General features: G+C 44.6%; 2 protein-coding genes across 4 annotated transcripts in view; both read right to left on the minus strand.

Annotated features, from left to right (window-relative positions):
• sult1st6 (sulfotransferase family 1, cytosolic sulfotransferase 6) overlaps window positions 1–1,275 on the minus strand; it is a 44,907-nt gene extending 43,632 nt beyond the window's left edge. The window contains exon 1 of the mRNA XM_041884493.2: window positions 496–1,275. Coding sequence (XP_041740427.1) covers window positions 496–682 — 187 coding nt within the window. The 5' untranslated portion in view covers window positions 683–1,275. The remainder of the gene's footprint in view (window positions 1–495) is intronic.
• A 195-nt stretch (window positions 1,276–1,470) lies between these two features.
• The window catches only part of LOC121572406 (WD repeat-containing protein 38), a 59,643-nt gene continuing 38,141 nt past the window's right edge, over window positions 1,471–22,972 (minus strand). For all 3 annotated transcript variants that reach the window (XM_041884478.1, XM_041884486.1, XM_041884469.1), the window contains 7 exons: window positions 7,676–7,901; window positions 7,218–7,326; window positions 6,753–6,784; window positions 6,527–6,626; window positions 3,235–3,300; window positions 2,820–2,912; window positions 1,471–2,062 (listed from right to left, as the gene is read on the minus strand). In XM_041884478.1, coding sequence (XP_041740412.1) covers window positions 1,916–2,062; window positions 2,820–2,912; window positions 3,235–3,300; window positions 6,527–6,626; window positions 6,753–6,784; window positions 7,218–7,326; window positions 7,676–7,901 — 773 coding nt within the window. In that variant the 3' untranslated portion in view covers window positions 1,471–1,915. The remainder of the gene's footprint in view (window positions 2,063–2,819; window positions 2,913–3,234; window positions 3,301–6,526; window positions 6,627–6,752; window positions 6,785–7,217; window positions 7,327–7,675; window positions 7,902–22,972) is intronic.

A 22,972-nucleotide genomic window follows, 5' to 3' on the forward strand; every position in this document is an offset into this window, starting at 1 on the left:
AATCAATGGAAAGGATAAGCACCATATTGTTTTCAGGATTCGCTGTGCTTATCTGGTTCATTCATTTTGGTTTGAGGCATATAGCTAGCACAGGTGGCTGGAGGCACCTTCATTTGGGAGGACGGGCTCATAGTAATGGCTGGAATGGAATTATTAGAATGGTATCAAATACATGATTTCTTTGCGTTTGACACCATTCCATTCACTCCCTTCCAGCCATTATTACGTCCTCCCCTCACCAGCCTCCTGTTAAGCTAGCTCTAGGCAACCGATGCCGTGGTATGTGGACTCATCTGGCGTTCGACTACTTTTAAGGTCTCAAAATATCCGACAAACTTTGATTTCAAACTTGTCCCTTTAATTTTGCCTGGTTGAACCAGACTGAACCCTGCGACCGTCATTCGGTGAGCGCAGTATTCGGTCTGATTTAACCAGGCTACCTTTAATCATCTGTGAATTACAAAATCAATGAATGAATAACCTCTTTCCAGTTACCTGCTTTGGGGTAGGTGGCAATGAGGAGGTCGGAGGGATCGGGGCGGAAGGCCCAGATAGAGTCCCAGTTGTGGGCAATGTGGCACATGAGAGGGACCCCTTGGATCTTGATCAGGGGGAAGCGGTGGATGGCGTTGCCCGCTGCCACGATGGCCTCGCTGAACGACAGCCCTTCTTTCCCAGCCATGACTTCAAATTCCTCCACGAGGAAGCAGAACCGCAAGCAGACCACAAGGAGACCACAGGGTGCCCAAGAACGTAAAAGTGTCCGGTCTTCTGCTTATCTTCCTGGAGTGGTTGGTCCTCTTCGTCAGTATGCACAATAAGTTGACTTGCTTGCTCTTCCCTCTGTATCACTCTAGCTTTCTAAATGCTTTCTCTCTCTCGCTCTCTGCAAGATCGCTCACTTTTCTTTTGTTTATCCTAAATACCTTTCTCTGTATCTCTTGTCTTCTGAAGACGAGAAAAGCACAGAAGAGAATTTGGGATTTGTCTCCACCTTAGCTGCTCTTGATTCCGGTGTCTGCTCTCGGACTAGTCTTTGTCTGCTCTATCTCTCTTTGTGCTTATTCTCTCTCTCTCTCTCTGTAAGATTTGACAATATGATCTTACTCCCTTCTTACTATCCCTATCTGGGTAGGTCCAAAATGTTCTCTCCCTCCTCCTACTCTGTTTCTAAACTCCTCTCTCTGGCTGAGTGCTGTCTGCCTGCTCTGAGCTCTATCCACCGTAAGCCATACGGACTTCCTATACAAAAGTGCCCTTATGTAACTCCCGAGGCCAGACTGAATTCCACTTTTTTTTTATCTTACCACTGAATCTGGAGTTCGAGGGAGGGACAAGGGAGTGTCTAGAACTATCTGATCCAAACAGAGAAGTTAGCCAAATATCCCTTTTGCTATTTACTTTCCAAGTAAAAGCATGTTGCTATAGACTAATTAAGAAACAAACAAAAGACAGCACAAGGACATTTGATTGACTTAGATTAGTTTAATTAGATAAGTATTCACTTTTTATATTATGGCTGCTTTGAAATTCCATTGTTCTTTGTCTAATCTCCTGTTCTCACACAAGTTTTACAGATCCCTTGGAAGCTTGCCAACACAAGTTTGGTGAAAAAGAGAGCGTGCACTGTTTACCCTCTTATGAAACGTTGAAGCCTGCTAGTTTGCAAATGCTCCCTAAAGTTAGTTAACTTTGGACTTAAGTCCTAAAGTCGTCTGGTCTTGTGAGCCAATGGCTGGAGCAACAGGCCTCAGGCACTTTGGCAGAGTCAAACATTTATTGAGTTAAGTAATCAGTGTGCACCAAAGAAACGTAGTTTTAGAATTATTCATTTAAGGTTCCGCATTAGTTAAACACACAGCGACCGACAACCGAATAGTGCCGTTGAATGTTACATTGCTTCTCCTTAGAGGCCCTACTTTTTGGAATGTTTCTGACCATCTCGCTCCAGCAGATACACTCTGGTCCCAGACGTGGCTGCGATCAGGCCCTTCCACTTCCCCGCCGGACACACGGACGAGCCAAACACGGCCGAGGACAGGCCCAGCAACCTGGACTCAGTCTGAGAGGGAAGGGAGAGGGAGAGGAGGGAGAGCAAGGGGGAGAAAGAGCAAGAGGGAGGGAGAGGGGGAGGGAGAAGGAGAAGGAGAGGAAGAGTAAAAGAGAGAAAAATAAAGACAGAAATAGAAAGAGGTGGTTTAAGAACATTAGATTTCTGTGAATTCATAATTATATAAATTTCTTAAGTGTTGATTTGAACAACATGTATTTCCATGCATTATTAGGACAAAGAAGTGCCACTGATTACCAGATGAGAACAATGGTGAAGGACCTTGATGTGATTACATTGAGCACTGTCACCAGCCACATCATCATAATGCAAAACGCATCATTCCAATATCTTGAAAACTTGACTGCTGACATGTAAAACATTTTGGGACTGTATCAACAGTGGACTAATAAAAATAAATACCAAAATATAGTTTTTGAGTGGATTTTCCCTTTAACCCTTGATCGATGGACAGTCAGTATTTTTTCAGAGGGTAAACAACGTGCTGTAGGAGGAAGGTAAACAGTTGCTAGCTAAGAGATGGCCATTGTAAAATGGCAAGTAAACGATTGAGTGCCATTTTCTGTTTATAAAGTGCATAAATAAATATTTTATCGCTTCTCTCAGAGTTTTGTTTACTGTATAAATGACTCACCGTACAATAATAGGCTTGAACAATAAAGCTGCAAGACATCTTACTTCACAATAATTCTTACATACTTATAAACTTTGCTACTTTATACTGTACCTAAAATACCAATATACTAACCGTCATAGTCCACCGGTTGATGACTCTCAGCATATTTGATTGGCTCCCAGCTGCTACGATGTGATCCTGGCCAAGCCAATGGCATGTGTAGATCTGTGCGAACAACAATTTGACACGAGCACTTAGAAAAAATTATTCCAGAAGGGTTCTTTGGTGTCTCAATGGGATAACCCTTTGAAGAACTCTTGTGTTTTCCAGGTAGAACCCTTTTTGTTTCCATGTAGAACCCTCTGTGGAAAGGGTTCTACATGGAATCGAAAAGGGTTGTACCTGGAACCCAAAAGGGTTCTTCAAAGGGCTCTCCCATGGGGACAGCCGAAGAACCTTATTAAGTTCTAGATATAACCTTTTTTTGTAAGAGTGGAATAGTAGTTGAGGTTTAGATAATTCTTTGTGGCTATATTGATGGACTCACTTTGCTCTCTCCTTGGTAGTCATGAGGCACTTCAGTCACTTTCTGACCTGAGACATAATCCCAGATCTCAAAAAGAGAGAGAGAGAGAGAAAGAGTGTGAGAGAAAGATAAATATGCATGCTATGCATTTGCATGCACTGCAGCTGTCTTGTCTGCACCCACTTTGGCACCCAAACTTCCCAATACATTGTGTAATAAGCTATAGTTTTAGGGTCATGCCCTGGTATCAATATGTAGATAATAATCACATTGATTAAAATAGGAAAACAGTTGTTAAAGATTGTGTAAAGTTACAGTACCTGAATTGAGGGAAAACAATGTTGTATTAAGATGACAATAATAATATGTTGTCAAAGTCATAGACAATGATTGGAGGATTATGTGACTTCCTGTAACTAGACAGATCTCTAACCTTTAACCCTGAGAAAGGTTACCTTAAACCTCTCAGCATGTACTGAATAAAATCTGATTACTTTTGGATGACTTCCTTGGTTAGCCTGCAACTGCCTCCTCAGTTTATGCTGCAAACAGATACACTGAGTATACAAAACATTTAGAACACCTGCTCTTTCCATGACATAGACTGACCAGGTGAATCCAGGTGAAAGCTACAGTATGATCCCTTATTGATGTCACTTGTTAAATCCACTTCAATCAGTGTAGATGAAGGGGAGGAGACAGGTCAAAGAAGGATTTCTAAGCCTTGAGACAATTGAGACATGGATTGTTTATGTGTGCCATTCAGAGGGTGAATGGGAAAGACAAAAAATTTAAGTGCCTTTGAACAGTAGGTGTATGGTGGTAGGTGCCAGGCGCACCGGTTTGTGTCAAGAACTGCAACGCTGCTGGGTTTTTCATGCTCAACAGTTTCCCGTGTGTATCAAGAATGGTCCACAACCCAAAGGACATCCAGCCAACTTGACACAACTGTGGGAAGCATTGGAGTCAACAGGGGCCAGCATCCCTGTAGAACGCTTTCGACGCCTTGTAGAGTCCATGCCCCAATGAATTGAGGCTGTTCTGAGGGCAAAAGGGGGTTGTTCCTAATGTTTGGTATACTCAGTGTAAATTCAATCTCTAAATAACCTTCCAGCAATCTTGGTCGTCACTATCTGGGCAAGTGGCAAAGATATACACCCCACCTACATTGAGGGAAAAAAGTATTTGATCCCCTGCTGATTTTGTACGTTTGCCCACTGACAAAGAAATGATCAGTCTATAATTTTAATGGTAGGTTTATTTGAACAGTGAGAGACAGAAAAACGCATGTCAAAAATGTTATAAATTGATTTGCATTTTAATGAGGGAAATAAGTATTTGACCCCCTCTCAATCAGAAAGATTTCTGGCTCCCAGGTGTCTTTTATACAGGTAACGAGCTGAGATTAGGAGCACACTCTTAAAGGGAGTGCTCCTAATCTCAGCTTGTTACCTGTATAAAAGACACCTGTCCACAGAAGCAATCAATCAATCAGATTCCAAACTCTCCACCATGGCCAAGACCAAAGAGCTCTCCAAGGATGTCAGGGACAAGATTGTAGACCTACACAAGGCTGGAATGGGCTACAAGACCATCGCCAAGCAGCTTGGTGAGAAGGTGACAACAGTTGGTGCGATTATTCGCAAATGGAAGAAACACAAAAGAACTGTCAATCTCCCTCGGCCTGGGGCTCCATGCAAGATCTCACCTCGTGGAGTTGCAATGATCATGAGAACGGTGAGGAATCAGCCCAAAACTACACGGGAGGATCTTGTCAATGATCTCAAGGCAGCTGGGACCATAGTCACCAAGAAAACAATTGGTAACACACTACGCCATGAAGGACTGAAATCCTGCAGCGCCCGCAAGGTCCCCCTGCTCAAGAAAGCACATATACATGCCCGTCTGAAGTTTGCCAATTAACATCTGAATGATTCAGAGGAGAACTGGGTGAAAGTGTTGTGGTCAGATGAGACCAAAATTGAGCTCTTTGGCATCAACTCAACTTGCCGTATTTGGAGGAGGAGGAATGCTGCCTATGACCCCAAGAACACCATCCCCACCGTCAAACATGGAGGTGGAAACATTATGCTTTGGGGGTGTTTTTCTGCTAAGGGGACAGGACAACTTCACTGCATCAAAGGGACGATGGACGGGGCCATGTACCGTCAAATCTTGGGTGAGAACCTCCTTCCCTCAGCCAGGGCATTGAAAATGGGTCGTGGATGGGTATTCCAGCATGACAATGACCCAAAACACACGGCCAAGGCAACAAAGGAGTGGCAAGAAGAAGAAGAAGCACATTAAGGTCCTGGAGTAGCCTAGCCAGTCTCCAGACCTTAATCCCATAGAAAATCTGTGGAGGGAGCTGAAGGTTCGAGTTGCCAAACGTCAGCCTCAAAACCTTAATGACTTGGAGAAGATCTGCAAAGAGGAGTGGGACAAAATCCCTCCTGAGATGTGTGCAAACCTGGTGGCCAACTACAAGAAACGTCTGACCTCTGTGATTGCCAACAAGGGTTTTGCCACCAAGTACTAAGTCGTGTTTTGCAGAGGGGTCAAATACTTATTTCCCTCATTAAAATGCAAATCAATTTATAACATTTTTGACATGCATTTTTCTGGATTTGTTTGTTGTTATTCTGTCTCTCACTGTTCAAATAAACCTACCATTAAAATGATAGACTGATCATTTCTTTGTCAGTGGGCAAACGTACAATATCAGCAGGGGATCAAATACTTTTTTCCCTCACTGTATTTCTCTTCTTAAAATCGGATTTGAAACCTAACCTTAACCCTAACCATAAACACACTGCTAACCTTATGCCTAACCCTAACCTTAAATTGAGGTCATTTTTGTTTTCATAAATTTTAATGATACTGTAGCTCATTTTGACTTTGCTGCTTGCCCATCTAGTGGGAACCATCAATCTTAGGCAAGTGCTGGCTCAACTTCCTACTGCATCTTCTTGATTTAATGGCATCATGGCTAAAAGGTCAGCTTCACTTTCAAGTTCCAGGGAAAGCTTTCCCAACCCACATAAAAAAATAAAAATAAAAATATTTAAATACTGTAACAGTCTAGTATATTTTTGTTGTGACCCCAGACAAGCACACCTGATTCTACTTGTCAACTAATCATCAAGCCCTTGACAAGTTGAATCAAGTGTTTTATATAATTTTTTACTGTACTCTGATAACTTTTCAAAAGTTATCTGGGCTGTGACTTAATTTTTGTAATCTGATTACATCATCCCTGTTACATGTAATCCGTTACTACCCAACCCTGTTTGTTTATTGCTGTTGTTGTCACCTCCAGTGCATTGTCCTTCCTCCAGGAGCCAGACAGGATGTGATTGACAGCTGGGTCGATTTGAAGCGTGTCGCCACACACGTGAGGACCCGAAAGCATCCTAAAAGCGGGGTAGACAAAGATAATGCCTGATATAACATGTCCATGGCTAATCTGGACGCATACACCATAATGCTGACGCATAAACCATAATGATTGAAGACAAATAAAACAATTATAGTTTTACCTGACAGAGTGCTGCTGTCTGGTGTCCCAAAACTGTGAGAAGACAAATGTTATTAGACAGATGTTTTAAATAAATTGAATGAATTGAATTGAATCACTTTGACTGGAAAATCGGCTTGCTTGCCACAAAGTTGATCTCCTAAAACAGGGGTGTCAAACGAAATTCTTGGAGGGCCATGTGTCTACAGATTATCACTCCTCCCTTGTACTTCATTGATCAATTAATGTCATTGTCACCGCTCTCACCTGGTTGCCTAGGTCTTCACTGAATACGAATTGAAAATAAATAACAAAAGCCAGCAGACACACAGCCCTCCAGGAATCGACTTTGACACCCCTGTCCTAGAACAAATGTAAGAATGTGGTCTCTAGTTACTAGACCAGACTAGTGTTTACAAACCTCCACAAAACAAGCTTCTTAAGATTTTAGGATTAATTTTTTTATACAGTAAACTGCAATTGTTACCTGTATGGTGTTGTCCCAACCCCCAGATATGAATTCTCTCTCCATTTCTGGGTGAAAAGTCACTGCGAAAACCCGAAAACGATGTCCATCCATAACTGTTCTTGTGGAGCTGAAAATAAAATGGTGGAAAATAAATACTGGTCGAAACAACGACCTAAAGTGACTCAAAATTATTTTATTTTGTCAAGAAAGATCGGAGTTCCGACCTTCTCACATGTTTTGTATTTTTTTGACAGCACACAGGAATAGACAGATGAGAAGTGCCGAGACGGGATTTGTACCCACTTCGCTAGGGGTATATTTGGTCCGGGGTCAGGGGGGCTTACCACAATACCAGACTCCGGCACACTAAAATGTTTTATTTAAAATAATGATAAAATTGTCATAATGTTCCACATCAGGAAAAAACATGTATTGTAGAAAATGTAGTTTTCAGGGGTTACTACTGTTTTACCCACCTGGCCCTGCAGGTCATCAGTCTCTGGTGAGTGGAGAGGTCATACAGATGAATGGCTGAGTCAGACCCCCCTGTGGCTGCTTTCTCTCCAGAGGGAGAGACGGAGAGAGAGAGGGTCTGTCTCTGTCCACCTCCTCCCTCTCCACCTCCGGTCTCCCCCACCTCTCTCACCCCCCACAAACACTCTCCTCCCCACACATACCAGCTCCTCACAATGCCGCTGGCATCTCGAGGAAGAGACACAGGAGAGAAGGAGTTGGTAATTGTCCATTTCAATACAGAGGAGAATCCTTACATCTCCCATTGACATCAATACATGATTATGTGTTAGTGAGTGAAAACTCGAAGTTAGGATTAACCACACACAGTGCCTAGTGAAAGTACTCACACATTTGCCCAGTTTTCAAATTTTGCTGCTGTTAAGGAATTTAGCTAGGGAATACTGTGTGTGTGCTGAAACTGAAAGCTAGATTGTGTCACTGGCGGTCGGGGGGGAACTTCATGCAGAGCTAACAATTAATGGCTGGGTTTGTCTGTGGTCTGGGATCCAGGAGACCCAAAGTACTGTACATGAAATAGATCATTTAATAGTTTGCTGTATATTAGAGAAGCCCAATGATGCATGTGTATCAATAGTTATCTTTCAGTCGGTCAATTTCGGTACAACATACTATGGGGAGTCGCAGTCTTGCGGCTTCGGTTGAAGGACATACAATAATGCCTGACAAGGCCACCTTCCACAGGTGATGAGCGTAAGGCTCGGATTCATTCCTTCAATTATTCCGCTCTTCACCTCGGTGTGAACAGGAACGATGAACGCTAGTAAAACAAACAATTGGAAAACGAGACTGTCTTATAGTGGAAGAGTGTGCTCAACCCCTGGACGTTGTGTGCTGAATTTTGTACTTGTTCTCATAAGTCTTCTAATCACAAACAATTACTTATTCTTCAATTTGTTGGTGCAATGAGTAAGATGGCTAAGAAAACGACAGAGACGATTATGGCTAAACTGGGTTCGGGGACGAGATCATGTCCCCAGTCATGTGACTATAACATTTCTCTGAAAGATACTCATGATCTATGTGTAGTTTGTCTTGGCTTGGAGCACGCTCAGGCAGCCCTCGCTCAAAGCATTCTGTGTGCGCATTGCCACGTACTGCGTACAAACTCCTTGGAAAGACCTGTAGCATTCTTGAGAAAGCTTGGAATTACCAATGGCGACTTTCCTTTCCCGGATGTCGGCACCTTGGCTGGGCCGAGGTGCAGGAAGCAGAGATGGACTGGGTGGTCGGAGCAAAGGTCTTGTTTAACTGGGCGTGAGGTATGTGGTGGCTGACCGCTCTCAACCCGGCTCCTGTGCGCTCTGGGTTATGGGAGGCTACTCGAAGAGATAGGGCGGCCAGGTTCGGTGGGTATCCCCAGCCACCTGTGTCAAATCAAATCAAAGTTTATTGGTAAGGGACACAGATTTGCAGATGTTATCACAGGTGCAGCGAAATGCTTGTGCTTCTTGCTCCAACACTACAGTAATCCTAGCAATAAAAAATGAAAAACAACACACATAATCCAGATGATTTATTTATTAAGAAATATCTGAATGATGTCAGAGACTGTAATTAAATCAAATCGTATTTGTCACATAGACCTTACAGTGAAATGCTTACTTACAAGCCCTTAACCAACAATGCAGCTAAGAAAAATAAGTGTTTTGAAAAATAGATAAGTAAAAAATTTAACGGACAAATAATTAAAGAGCAGCAGTAAAATAACAGTAGTGAGGCTATATACAGGGGGTACCGGTACAGAGTCAATGTGGTGGGGCACTGGTTCAAATCAAATCAAATCAAATGTTATTGGCCACATGCGCTGAATACAACAGGTGCAGACATTACAGTGAAACGCTTACTTACAGCCCTTAACCAACAGTGCATTTATTTTAAATAAAAAAAGTAGAATAAAAGAACAAAACAGTGTTGAGAAAAAAAGAGCTAGTTGAGGTAGTTGAAGTAATATGTACATGTGGGTAGAGTTAGTTAGTCGAGGTAATTTAGGTAATATGTACAGTTGAAGTCGGAAGTTTACATACACTTAGGTTGGAGTCATTAAAACTCGTTTTTCAACCACTCCACAAATTTCTTGTTAACAAACTATAGTTTTGGCAAGTCGGTTAGGACATCTACTTTGTGCATGACACAATTAATTTTTTCAACAATTGTTTACAGACAGATTATTTCACTAAAACATAAACACCATGGGACCACGCAGCCGTCATACGCTCAGGAAGGAGACGCGTTCAGTCTCCTAGAGATGAACGTACTTTGGTGCGAAAAGAGCAAATCAATCTCAGAACAACAGCAAAGGACCTTGTGAAGATGCTGGAGGAAACAGGTACAGAATTATCTATATCCGCAGTAAAACGAGTCCTATATTGACATAACCTGAAAGGCCTCTCAGCAAGGAAGAAGCCACTGCTCCAAAACCGCCATAAAAAAGACAGACTACGGTTTGCAACTGCACATGGGGACAAATATTGTACTTTTTGGAGAAATGTCCTCTGGTCTGATGAAACAAAAATAGAACTGTTTGGCCATAATGACCGTTGTTATGTTTGGAGGAAAAAGGGGGATAATTGCCAGCCGAAGACCACCATCCCAACCGTGAAGCACCGGGGTGGCAGCATCATGCTGTGGGGGTGCTTTGCTGCAGGAGGGACTGGTGCACTTCACTAAATAGATGGCATCATGAGGAAGGAAAATTATGTGGATATATTGAAGCAACATCTCAAGACATCAGTCAGGAAGTTAAGCTTGGTCGCAAATGGGTCTTCCAAATGGACAATGACCCCAAGCATACTTCCAAAGTTGTGGCAAAATGGCTTAAGGACAACAAAGTCAAGGTATGGGAGTGGCCATCACAAAGCCCTGACCTCAATCCTATAGAAAATGTGTGGGCAGAACTGAAAAAGCGTGTACGAGCAAGGAGGCCTACAAACCTGACTCAGTTACACCAGCTCTGTCAGGAGGAATGGGCCAAAATTCACCCAACTTATTGTGGGAAGCTTGTGGAAGGCAAGCCGAAACGTTTGACCCAAGTTAAACAATTTAAAGGCAATGCTACCAAATACTAATTGAGTGTATGTAAACTTCTGACCCACTGGGAATGTGATGAAAGAAATAAAAGCTGAAATAAATCATTCTCTCTACTATTATTCTGACATTTCACATTCTTAAAATAAAGTGGTGATCCTAACTGACCTAAGACAAGGAATTTTTACTAGGATTAAATGTCAGGAATTGTGAAAAACTGAGTTTAAATGTATTTGGCTAAGGTGTATGTAAACTTCCGACTTCAACTGTACATATAGGTAGAGTTAAAATAAACAGAGACTTGCAGCAGCGTAAAAAAGGGGGTGGGGGGGGAGAACAATGCAAATAGTCCTGGTAGCCATTTGATTAGCTGTTCAGGAGTCTTATGGCTTGGTGGTAGAAGCTGTTAAGAAGTATTTTGGACCTAGACTTGGTGCTCCGGTACCGCTTGCCGTGCGGTAGCAGAGAGAACAGCCTATGACTAGGGTGGCTGGAGTCTTTGACAATTTTTAGGGCCTTCCTCTGACACTGCCTGGTATAGAGGTCCTGGATGGCAGGAAGCTTGGCCCCAGTAATGTACTTGGCCGTACGCACTACCATCTGTAGTGCCTTGCGGTCGGAGGCCGAGCAGTTGCCATATACAAATATATATACAAATATATACATAAATATACACTGCTCAAAAAAATAAAGGGAACACTTAAACAACACAATGTAACTCCAAGTCAATCACACTTCTGTGAAATCAAACTGTCCACTTAGGAAGCAACACTGATTGACAATAAATGTCACATGCTGTTGTGCAAATGGAATAGACAACAGGTGGAAATTATAGGCAATTAGCAAGACACCCCCAATAAAGAAGTGGTTCTGCAGGTGGTGACCACAGACCACTTCTCAGTGCCTATGCTTCCTGGCTGATGTTTTGGTCACTTTTGAATGCTGGCGGTGCTTTCACTCTAGTGGTAGCATGAGACGGAGTCTACAACCCACACAAGTGGCTCAGGTAGTGCAGCTCATCCAGGATGGCACATCAATGCGAGCTGTGGCAAGAAGGTTTGCTGTGTCTGTCAGCGTAGTGTCCAGAGCATGGAGGCGCTACCAGGAGACAGGCCAGTACATCAGGAGACGTGGAGGAGGCCGTAGGAGGGCAATAACCCAGCAGCAGGACTGCTACCTCCGCCTTTGTGCAAGGAGGAGCAGGAGGAGCACTGCCAGAGCAAAATGACCTCCAGCAGGCCACAAATGTGCATGTGTCTGCTCAAACGGTCAGAAACAGACTCCATGAGGGTGGTATGAGGGCCCGACGTCCACAGGTTGGGGTTGTGCTTACAGCCCAACACCATGCAGGACGTTTGGCATTTGCCAGAGAGCACAAAGATTGGCAAATTCGCCACTGGCGCCCTGTGCTCTTCACAGATGAAAGCAGGTTCACACTGAGCACATGTGACAGACGTGACAGAGTCTGGAGACGCCTTGGAGAACGTTCTGCTGCCTGCAACATCCTCCAGCATGACCGGTTTGGCGGTGGTTCAGTCATGGTGTGGGGTGGAATTTCTTTAGGGGGCCGCACAGCCCTCCATGTGCTCGCCAGAGGTAGCCTGACTGCCATTAGGTACCGAGATGAGATCCTCAGACCCCTTGTGAGACCATATGCTGGTGCGGTTGGCCCTGGGTTCCTCCTAATGCAAGACAATGCTAGACCTCACGTGGCTGGAGTGTGTCCACCAACGCCACGTTGCACCACAGACTGTCCAGGAGTTGGCGGGTGCTTTAGTCCAGGTCTGGGAGGAGATCCCTCAGGAGACCATCCGCCACCTCATCAGGAGCATGCCCAGGCGTTGTAGGGAGGTCATACAGGCACGTGGAGGCCACACACACTACTGAGCCTCATTTTGACTTGTTTTAAGGACATTACATCAAAGTTGGATCAGCCTGTAGTGTGGTTTTCCACATTAATTTTGAGGGTGACTCCAAATCCAGACCTCCATGGGTTGATAAATTTGATTTCCATTGATAATTTTTGTGTGATTTTGTTGTCAGCACATTCAACTATGTAAAGAAAAAAGTATTTAATAATATTATTTCATTCATTCAGATCTAGGATATGTTGTTTAAGTGTTCCCTTTATTTTTTTGAGCAGTGTATATATATTATACATATAATGTATATATATATATATCTATATATATATATATATATATATAAACATATAATGGTGTGTATAGACAGTATGGACAGTATATGTACAACAGTAGTAATATAGGATGAGATAGAATACAGTATATGCAGTTTATTCGGAAAGTATTCAGACCCATTGACTTTTTCCACATTTTGTTACGTTACAGCCTGATTCTAAAATTAATGAAATAGTTTTTTTCCCTCATCAATCTACACACAATACCCCATAATGACAATGCAAAAACAGGTTTTTAGAATTTCTTTGCTCATTTATGACAAATTAAAAATGGAAATATCACATTTACATAAGTATTCAAACCCTTTACTCAGTACTTTGTTGAAGCACCTTTGGCAGCGATTACAGCCTCGAGTCTTCTTGGGTATGGCGCTACAAGATTGGCACACCTGTATTTTGGGAGTTTCTCCCATTCTTCTCTGCAGATCCTCTCAAGCTCTGTCAGGTTGGATGGGGAGCGGTACTGCACAGCTATTTTCAGGTCTCTCCAGAGATCTTCGATCGGGTTCAAGTCCGGGCTCTGGCTGGGCCACTCAAGGACATTCAGAGACCCGAAGCCACTCCTGCATTCTTGGCTGTGTTAGGGTCGAGGTCCTGAGCGCTCTGTAGCAGGTTTTCATCAAGAATCTCTCTCTGCTTTGCTCCGTTCATCTTTGCCTCGATCCTGACTAGTCTCCCAGTCCCAGCCGCTTAAAAACATCCCCATGATGCTGCCACTACAATGCTTCACCGTAGGGATGGTGCCAGGTTTCCTCCAGACGTGACGCTTGGCATTCAGGCCAAAGAGTTCAATCTTGGTTTCATCAGACCAGAGAATCTTGTTTCTCAAGGTCTGAGAGTCTTTAGGTGCCTTTTGGCAAACTCCAAGCGGGCTGTCATGTGTCTTTTACGGAGGACTGGATTCCGTCTGGCCACTCTACCATAAAGGCCTGATTGGTGGAGTGCTGCAGAGATGGTTGTCCTTCTGGAAGGTTCTCCCATCTCCACAGAGGGACTCAAGAGCTCTGTCAGAGTGACCATCGGGTTCTTGGTCACCTCCCTGACCAAGGCCCTTCTCCCCCGATTGCTCAGTTTGGCTGGGCAGCCAGCTCTAGGAAGAGTCTAGGTGGTTCCAAACTTCTTCCATTTAAGAATGATGGAGGCCACTGTGTTCTTGTAGACCTTAAATGTTGCAGACATTTTTTGGTACCCTTCCCCAGATTTGTGCCTCGGCACAATCCTGTCTCGGAGCTCTACTGACAATTCCTTTGACCTCATGGCTTGGTATTTGCTCTGACATGCACTGTCAACTGTGGGACCTTATATAAGTGTGTGCCTTTCCAAATCATGTCCAATCAATTGAATTTACCACAGGTGGACTCCAATCAAGTTGTAGAAACATCTCAAGGATGATCAATGGAAATAGGATGCACCTGAGCTCAATTTTGAGTCTCATAGCAAAGGGTCTGAAAACGTATGTAAATAGTATTATTTTTTATACATTTGCAAACATTTATAAAAACCTGTTTTCGCTTTGTCATTATGGGTTATTGTGTGTAGATTGATGAGGAATTGTTTTTATTTAATCCATTTTAGAATAAGGCTGTAATGTAACAAAATGTGGAAAAGGGGAAGGGGTCTGAATACTTTCCGAATGCACTGTACATATAAAGTGGGTGAAACAGTATGTAAACATTATTCAAGTGACCAGTGTTCAATGAATCTACGTTGCGCCAACTAAACTGTCCCATAGGGCAGCATTCTCTTAGGTGCAGGGTAGTGTAACGGGTGGTAGACGACTAGAAGAGTGACTAAGGTTCAGGGCAGGGTACTGGGTGGAGTCCAGCTAGTGGTGACTGTTTAACAGTCTAATGGCCTGGAGATAGAAGCTGTTTCTCAGTCTCTCGGTCCCAGTTTTGATGCACCTGTACTGTTTCCGTCTTATAGATGATAGCGGGGTGAACAGGCTGTGGCTGGGTGGCTGAGGTCCTTGATGATCTTCTTGGCCTTCCTGTGACACCGGGTGCTGTCGATGTCCTGGAGGGCAGGCAGTGTGACCGCACCCCCCTCTGGAGAGCCCTGCGGTTGAGGACGGTGCAATTGCCATACCAGGCGGTGAGACAGCCCGACAGGATGCTCTCAATGGTGCATCTGTAGAAGTTTGTGAGGGTCTTCGTGGCAAAGACACATTTCTCAGAGGCGACGTGTAGCACAGGAGATGTGTTGATAGAATTTCTATAGTGTTTTCCTCAAATATCCAGCTACAATAAATGCGGCCTCAGGATATGCGGTTTCCAGTTTGCACATAGTCCAGTAAAGTTCCTTGACAGCAGTCGTGGTGTTTGCTTCGGGGGAATATACACGGCAGTGACGATGACCGAAGAAAATTATCTTGGGAGGTAATCCGGTCGGCATTTGATGGTGAGTTATTCCAGATCGGGGGAACAAAAGTAATTAAGTTCCTGTATGTTACCACAATCACACCATGAGTTGCTCATCATGAAACAAACTCCTCCACCTTTCTTTTTCCCTGAGAGTTCTTTCTTCCTGTCTGCGCAATGGCCGGAGAACCGCGCTTGCTGAATGGACAGGGACAATATACAGTTGAAGTCGGAAGTTTACATACACCTTAGCCAACTACATTTAAACTCAGTTTTTCACAATTCCTGACATTTAATCCTAGTAAAAATTCCCTGTTTTAGGTCAGTTAGAATCACCACTTTATTTTAAGAATGTGAAATGTCAGAATAATAGTAGAGAGAATGATTTATTTTCGCTTTTATTTCTTTCATCACATTCCGAGTGGGTCAGAAGTTTACATACACTCAATTAGTATTTGGTAGCATTGCCTTTAAATAGTTTAACTTGGTTCAAACATTTCGGGTAGCCTTCCACAAGCTTCCCACAATAAGTTGGGTGAATTTTGGCCCATTCCTCCTGACAGAGCTGGTGTAACTGAGTCAGGTTTGTAGGCCTCCTTGCTCGCACACGCTTTTTCAGTTATGCCCACAAATGTTAGGATTGAGGTCAGGGCTTTGTGATGGCCACTCCAATACATTTACATTTTTACATTTTAGTCATTTAGCAGACGCTCTTATCCAGAGCGACTTACAGGAGCAATTAGGGATAAGTGCCTTGCTCAAGGACCTAGTCGGCTCGGGGAATAGAACCAGTGACCTTTCGGTTACTGGCACAACGCTCTTAACCACTAAGCTACCTGCCGCCCAATACCTTGACTTTGTTGTCCTTAAGCCATTCTGCCACAACTTTGGAAGTATGCTTGGGGTCATTGTCCATTTGGAAGACCCATTTGCGACCAAGCTTTAACTTCCTGACTGATGTCTTGAGATGTTGCTTCAATATATCCACGTAATTTTCCTACCTCATGATGCCATCTATTTTGTGAAGTGCACCAGTCCCTCCTGCAGCAAAGCACCCCCACAGCATGATGCTGCCACCCCTGTGCTTCACGGTTGGGATGGTGTTCTTCGGCTTGCAAGCAACCCCCTTTTTCCTCCAAACATAACGATGGTCATTATGGCCAAACAGTTCTATTTTTGTTTCATCAGACCAGAGGACATTTCTCCAAAAACTACGATCTTTGTCCCCATGTGCAGTTGCAAACCGTAGTCTGGCTTTTTTATGGCGTTTTTGGAGCAGTGGCTTCTTCCTTGCTGAGCGGTCTTGGCTGATTTCTTTTGATTTTCCCATGATGTCAAGCAAAGAGGCACTGAGTTTGAAGGTAGGCCTTGAAATACATCCACAGGTACACCTCCAATTGACTAAAATTATGTCAATTAGCCTATCAGAAGCTTCTAAAGCCATGACATTTTCTGGAATTTTCCAAGCTGTTTAAAGGCACAGTCAACTTAGTGTATGTAAACTTCTGACCCACTGGAATTGTGATACAGTGAATTATAAGTGAAATAATCTGTCTGTAAACAATTGTTGGAAAAATTACTTGTGTCATGTACAAAGTAGACGTCCTAACCGACTTGCAAAAACTATAGTTTGTTAACAAGAAATGTGTGGAGTGGTTGAAAAACAAGTTTTAATGACTCCAACCTAAGTGTATGTAAACTTCCGACTTTAACTGTATCTGGAGAGAGCCATGATTCCGTAAAAACAAGAGTATGTTACAGTCCCTGATGTCTCTCTGGAAGGAGATTATCGCCCTGAGCTTGTCTATTTTATTGTCCATGGACTGAACGTTAGCGAGTAATATACTCGGAAGTGGTGGATGGTATGCATGCCACCTCAGTCTGACTAGGGCCTCACTCCTTCTCCCTCTTCCCCGGCATCTGTGTTTTGGTGCAGACCCAGTGATGAATAGAGCTGCCTCAGGAAGTTCAAACAAAGGATTCAGGTCAGGGAAGTCGAATTTCTGCTGAAATTTCTGGTGAGTGACTGCCTCTCTTCCCAGACTTGTTGATGAAGGGTCCAGTACCACCTAGGTGATCCGGTCGTACGTGGACTTTTGAAACCGGGCTAAACAATGCTGCGTAGATGCTAGCCAGGTCGAGGCGAGCTAGCTATTACTAGCTATTCCTCCCTCCCGACAGTAGAGTTTCTGGGGTACCTCTCTTGTTTAGTATATGTAGCGTTAAGTCGCTTGGTTATTCTAAACGGACCGTGCTGCAGTCAAAGAGGCTAGCTAGCCTAGCTTAGACTAAAAAGCCTCCTGGCTAACGTCGGCTAGCATGCTTAACTTCCAGCAAGTGAATCTTTACTAGCTCCCCCCCGTTATTATGGCACCCCATTCCTATTTTCAGGAGTGAGTGGAGGAAGTGGGTTTTACGTGCACCTCTGATGAGGAAGCAGCACCTGAGCACTTGGCTGGGATAATCCCCTCCCCAAAAACATTACTGTGACAACAGTGCCCCCACGTTTGGTTATGGTCCAAATGGGGTACTACGTCAGCCATTGCCAGTGCCCCCTGTGTCCGTAAAGGGGCCGGGCTTCATTCAGGCTATACAGTCTCACGGAAACACAACGTATGTTGGAAGCTTGTTCATATTTAAATGCTACCCCCTCTGTTACTCCGTGTTCCACAGGGTTTAAGGAGTATATCAATCTCCCCAGGGTGAGAGTAATAAGTAGGGTCTCTGTCCACAAGGGGGCGTCCTTCCCCCATAGGTGGTTCATTACTGGTATTCATTGCAGATTCCTGCCTGTAGCTCACTAGTCCCTATTAGGTGTCCAGTGATACAGGCTACAAACAACCTAGCGTGTGACCAAAACACTATAAATAGCCAAGAAACACGAGGACAAAGTCACACTTCTATGCCTGTGCGCTTCTTTGCTAAAAATGAATCTTTCAGCCCTTCACTCACAGTGCGCTCAGCCCCGTTGCTGCAAGAGAGGAGGGATATCTTGCGCAGCAACAACAGTGCCAGTGCTGAAATATTCATTTGATGGGATTTGTACTTCTTTGTGTGATTAGCTACCAGCTATGAGGGAAAATGTCAGAAATACTTAGAAAATAGCTACGGCAGCATTTATTTTTGCTATAAATCACAACTTGCACATGCTCATACTTTACTTTTTCAGTTTGCGCACATACATTTTTAGGCTCATATGCGAGTAAAATGGTTGCACTGTAGAGCCCTGTGTCTGTCCCATTCCCAGCTAGGTTACAAGGCGCTTTGTCGCCAGTACCTATGACAGGTCGGCAGGGTAACCTCTATGATAAAGTTTTTTCCATGGGTCTATATTTAATGCGTGCGGTCCAGCGCTTGGTGCCAGCCGGTTACCGGAACGCATCTTCCTGCCTAAACCGAGTGAGGCTTGTTGTGACAACAGTACCCCCAAGTGGCACTGCCAATCTGGGTACGTCACTGATCGCCGGAGCCTGTGTACCCAGAGTGGGCCGGGCACATAAACACCGTTTTTTTTCAACCAAGTTCCACAGTGTTCACGGGTGTCAAACATGTTGCGTCTCCCGCATGTGAGTTCGGTGAAAAGTGTCCCTTCTCCACATTCAGACACACGATTGTCAAGAGTGGTGGAAATGGAAGAAGAATCTCTCCCAGTCTACAAGGTGGCGTCCCGCCCCTACAGATGGCACTTCACGGGAGTCTTGCTGCTCTGCTCTGACCAATGGCTTGCATGCGCAGTGTCGCCCTGGATCATGCTAACAGAGAAGTCAGGGTACAGGCTACAATTTGTTGTGCGTCCCCCACGCTTCTGCAGCATCCTCATGTCGACTGTTCCCGAGGCCTCAGCGCCCGTTTTGAGGGAGGAAATATCCTCCCGTCTCCAGAAGCAGGTAATCCGAATGGTTCCTATGTCGAAGATCCGGGAAGGCTGGTACAGCCGGTATTTCCTGGTTACGAAAAGGGACGGGACTTTGTGTCCCATTCAGAGTCAAACTCAGAATGCACACGAGCCACCAGCTATTACAGCTGCTTGGGGTGTTCCTGTCAGGCCTACGGGCCATGGCCCATTGGTGGGACCCTCTGCTATTGTCAGGGGGCAGATAGCCTTGGTTTGCCTTTTAGGTGGGGACCTGTGGCAACTCCTGTTGCACGGCGACTTGGTGTCCCAGGCACACAGGCATGTTTGGCTTGCGAGGCTGGAGATTTGGTTCCTATGGGCCTGGCCCCTGAGAGGGCCAATCTGATGGCTAGAGCTTTACCTCCGAATGTTATTGCTACCATTCAGTCTGCAAGGGCGAGAGGACTGTATGCGTTTAAGTGGCGAATGTTTGAGCTGTGGTGCCAAGATAAAGGGCTGGTTCCTTTTCAGAGCTCTGTGAGGGACATCCTTATGTTCCTACAGGAGCTTTTTAAGCATTCTCCACTTTAAAAGTGCACATAGCCGCTATCTCAGTGTGCCATGTGGGAATTGACGGAGCCTCACTGGGGGCTCACCACCTGTTGGTGCGGTTCCTGAAAGGTTACGTCGTCTCAGACCGGTCTCTAAACCTACTGCGCCAGCATGGGACTTGGCGCTGGTTTTGGAGGCACTCTGGAGTCTGGATCTGAAGATCCGCTTCTACAAAACCTCCAAAACCAGCTTTGAGCCTCTGGAGTCAGTGGATCTGAAGATCCTCTTCTACAAAACCTCCCTGCTCATGGCTTTGGCCTTGGCTAAACGTATCCGTACACCCTTCCTATACTCAGTTTGCCCCGGGAGACTCTAAGGTGACGTAACGTCCAAATGCAGCCTTCGCCCCGAAAGTCATGGCTATGTCCTACAGGTCGTTAGCTTTTTAACTATTTTCCTTTTGACCTCCTCCGTTTGTTTCTGAAAAACAACAGCGGTTACATGAGGTCCAGTGCCAGCTTTACGCACGTACATTGAAAGAAGCTTTTTGTCTGTTTTGCTAATCCAGTTAGCGGCAGGGCGCTCTCTAAGCAGCGTCTCTCCCACTGGATTGTGGAGGCTATCTCCCTGACATATATCAGCAAGGGACAAGGGTTACCTAGCGGTGTACGCGCCAACTGCACCAGGGGTCTAGCAGCATCTACGGCATTGTTTAAAGGGTTGACTACAGGAGATATTTATGCTGCAGCGAGTTGGGCATCACCACACACTTTTGTGAGGTTTTATCGCTTGGATGTCACTTCTCCCCGTGTAGCCCACAGCGTGCTTATTATGGCTGGGACCGGGGAAAGTCACTACACAGCGCGCAGTGTGCGCAATACCCAGACAGTCGCATCTGGCGGGGTCAGATCTGGGTGGTCTGCCATGGGCCATTTCATTTAGTATCTGTTGGGGTCGGCTTGGGGCGTGATTATATTTCCCCGTAGTATATTGTACTGAAGTTGACCAACTGAAAGGGAACTTAACATTATGACTATAACTACTGTTCCCTGAAGGAGGGAAACGAGGTACAACACCTGTTTGCCCCCCCCCACCCGTTCCTGGGCTCGGTGAAGAGCGGTATTAAATTGAAGGAATGAATCTGAACCTAACGCTTATCACCTGTGGAAGGCGGGACTTCCAACGAGGCATGGATTTCATTGGCCTTGTCAGGCGTGATTGTACACTGAGTATAGAAAACATTAAGAACACCTGCTCTTTCCATGACATAGACTGACCAGGTGATTCCAGATGAAAGCTATGATGCCTTATTGATGTCACTTGTTAAATCCACTTCAATCAGTGTAGATGAAAGGGAGGAGACAGGTTAAAGAAGGATTTTTATGCCTTGAGACAATTGAGACATGGATTGTGTATGTGTGCCATTCAGAGGGTGAATGGGCAAGACAAAATATTTAAGTGCCTTTGAATGGGGTATGGTAGTAGGTGCCAGGCGCACTGGTTTGTGTCAAGAACTGCAACGCTGCTGGGTTTTTCATGCTCAACAGTTTCCCAAGTGTATTAAGAATGGTCCACCACCCAAAGGACATCCAGCTAACTTGACACAACAGTGGGAAGCATTGGAGTCAATATGAGCCAGCATCCCTGTGGAACGCTTTCGACACCTTGTAGAGTCCACGCCCCGACGAATTGAGGCTATTCTGAGGGAAAAAGGGGGGGGGTTCCTAATGTTTGGTATACACAGTGTACAGTGGGGAAAAAAAGTATTTAGTCAGCCACCAATTGTGCAAGTTCTCCCACTTAAAAAGATGAGAGAGGCCTGTAATTTTCATCATAGGTACACGTCAACTATGGCAGACAAAATGAGGAAAAAAAATCCAGAAAATCATATTGTAGGACTTTTAATTAATTTATTTGCAAATTATGGTGGAAAATAAGTATTTGGTCAATGACTAAAGTTTCTCAATACTTTGTTATATACCCTTTGTTGGCAATGACACAGGTCAAACGTTTTCTGTAAGTCTTCACAAGGTTTTCACACACTGTTGCTGCTATTTTGGCCCATTCCTCCATGCAGATCTCCTCTAGAGCAGTGATGTTTTGGGGCTGTCGCTGGGCAACACAGACTTTCAACTCCCTCCAAAGATTTTCTATGGGGTTGAGATCTGGAGACTGGCTAGGCCACTCCAGGACCTTGAAATGCTTCTTACGAAGCCACTCCTTCGTTGCCCGGGTGGTGTGTTTGGGATCATTGTCATGCTGAAAGACCCAGCCACGTTTCATCTTCAATGCCCTTGCTGATGGAAGGAGGTTTTCACTCAAAATCTCACGATACATGGCCCCATTCATTCTTTCCTTTACACGGATCAGTCGTCCTGGTCCCTTTGCAGAAAAACAGCCCCAAAGCATGATGTTTCCACCACCATGCTTCACAGTAGGTATGGTGTTCTTTGGATGCAACTCAGCATTCTTTGTCCTCCAAACACGACGAGATGAGTTTTTACCAAAAAGTTATATTTTGGTTTCATCTGACCATATGACATTCTCCCAATCCTCTTCTGGATCATCCAAATGCACTCTAGCAAACTCAGACGGGCCTGGACATGTACTGGCTTAAGCAGGGGGACACGTCTGGCACTGCAGGATTTGAGTCCCTGGCGGCGTAGTGTGTTACTGATGGTAGGCTTTGTTACTTTGGTCCCAGCTCTCTGCAGGTCATTCACTAGGTCCCCCCGTGTGGTTCTGGGATTTTTGCTCACCGTTCTTGTGATCATTTTGACCCCACGGGGTGAGATCTTGCGTGAAGCCCCAGATCGAGGGAGATTATCAGTGGTCTTGTATGTCTTCCATTTCCTAATAATTGCTCCCACAGTTGATTTCTTCAAACCAAGCTGCTTACCTATTGCAGATTCAGTCTTCCCAGCCTGGTGCAGGTCTACAATTTTGTTTCTGGTGTCCTTTGACAGCTCTTTGGTCTTGGCCATAGTGGAGTTTGGAGTGTGACTGTTTGAGGTTGTGGACAGGTGTCTTTTATACTGATAACAAGTTCAAACAGGTGCCATTAATACAGGTAACGAGTGGAGGACAGAGGAGCCTCTTAAAGAAGAAGTTACAGGTCTGTGAGAGCCAGAAATCTTGCTTGTTTGTAGGTGACCAAATACTTATTTTCCACCATAATTTGCAAATAAATTCATAAAAAATCCTACAATGTGATTTTCTGGATTTCTTTTTCTCAATTTGTCTGTCATAGTTGACGTGTACCTATGAT

This window comes from Coregonus clupeaformis, chromosome 1 (assembly GCF_020615455.1).
Source record: "Coregonus clupeaformis isolate EN_2021a chromosome 1, ASM2061545v1, whole genome shotgun sequence".
NCBI lineage: Eukaryota > Metazoa > Chordata > Actinopteri > Salmoniformes > Salmonidae > Coregonus > Coregonus clupeaformis.